At 70.1% G+C, this 394-nt stretch overlaps 1 protein-coding gene across 1 annotated transcript in view; it reads left to right on the forward strand.

The window, feature by feature from the left end:
- Nucleotides 1-389, forward strand: part of LOC112123151 (mannose-P-dolichol utilization defect 1 protein-like) — a gene marked incomplete at both ends in the record, with an annotated part of 892 nt that extends 503 nt beyond the window's left edge. The window contains 2 exons of the mRNA XM_026662002.1: nucleotides 192-277; nucleotides 376-389. Coding sequence (XP_026517787.1) covers nucleotides 192-277; nucleotides 376-389 — 100 coding nt within the window. The remainder of the gene's footprint in view (nucleotides 1-191; nucleotides 278-375) is intronic.
- Between the last annotated feature and the right edge of the window lie 5 nt (nucleotides 390-394).

The raw sequence follows: 394 nt of genomic DNA on the forward strand, positions 1-394 counted from the left end.
CTGGGTTCTCTCCTCGGCGCTGGGAGGGGAGTGGGGGCTGGTGGGTTAGAGCAGGGGGGCTGAGAGCCAGGACTCCTGGGTTCTCTCCTCGGGTCTGGGACTCTATTGGGGCGCTGGGCAGGGGGCTGGCTGGCTCGGGGGGCAGGGTTTTTCGGGCGGACCGAACCCCGTGTTTCCCCCCCCCCCCGCAGTGCTTGGGGCGAGGCGCTCTTCCTCATGCTGCAAACCGTTGCCATCGGCTTCCTGGCCCTGCACTTCGGGGGACGCACGGCACAGGGTGAGTGGGGCGCGGTTCCCATGCCAGGGCGGGGGGGGAGCGGGTGGATCCCTGCGGGGGGGGGATTTAACCCTCTCCCGTCTCTCCCCCCCGCCCAGGTGTCTCCTTCCTGGTGCT

Source organism: Terrapene carolina, unplaced genomic scaffold (assembly GCF_002925995.2).
Source record: "Terrapene carolina triunguis isolate 2854851 unplaced genomic scaffold, T_m_triunguis-2.0 Scaffold21109, whole genome shotgun sequence".
NCBI lineage: Eukaryota > Metazoa > Chordata > Testudines > Emydidae > Terrapene > Terrapene triunguis.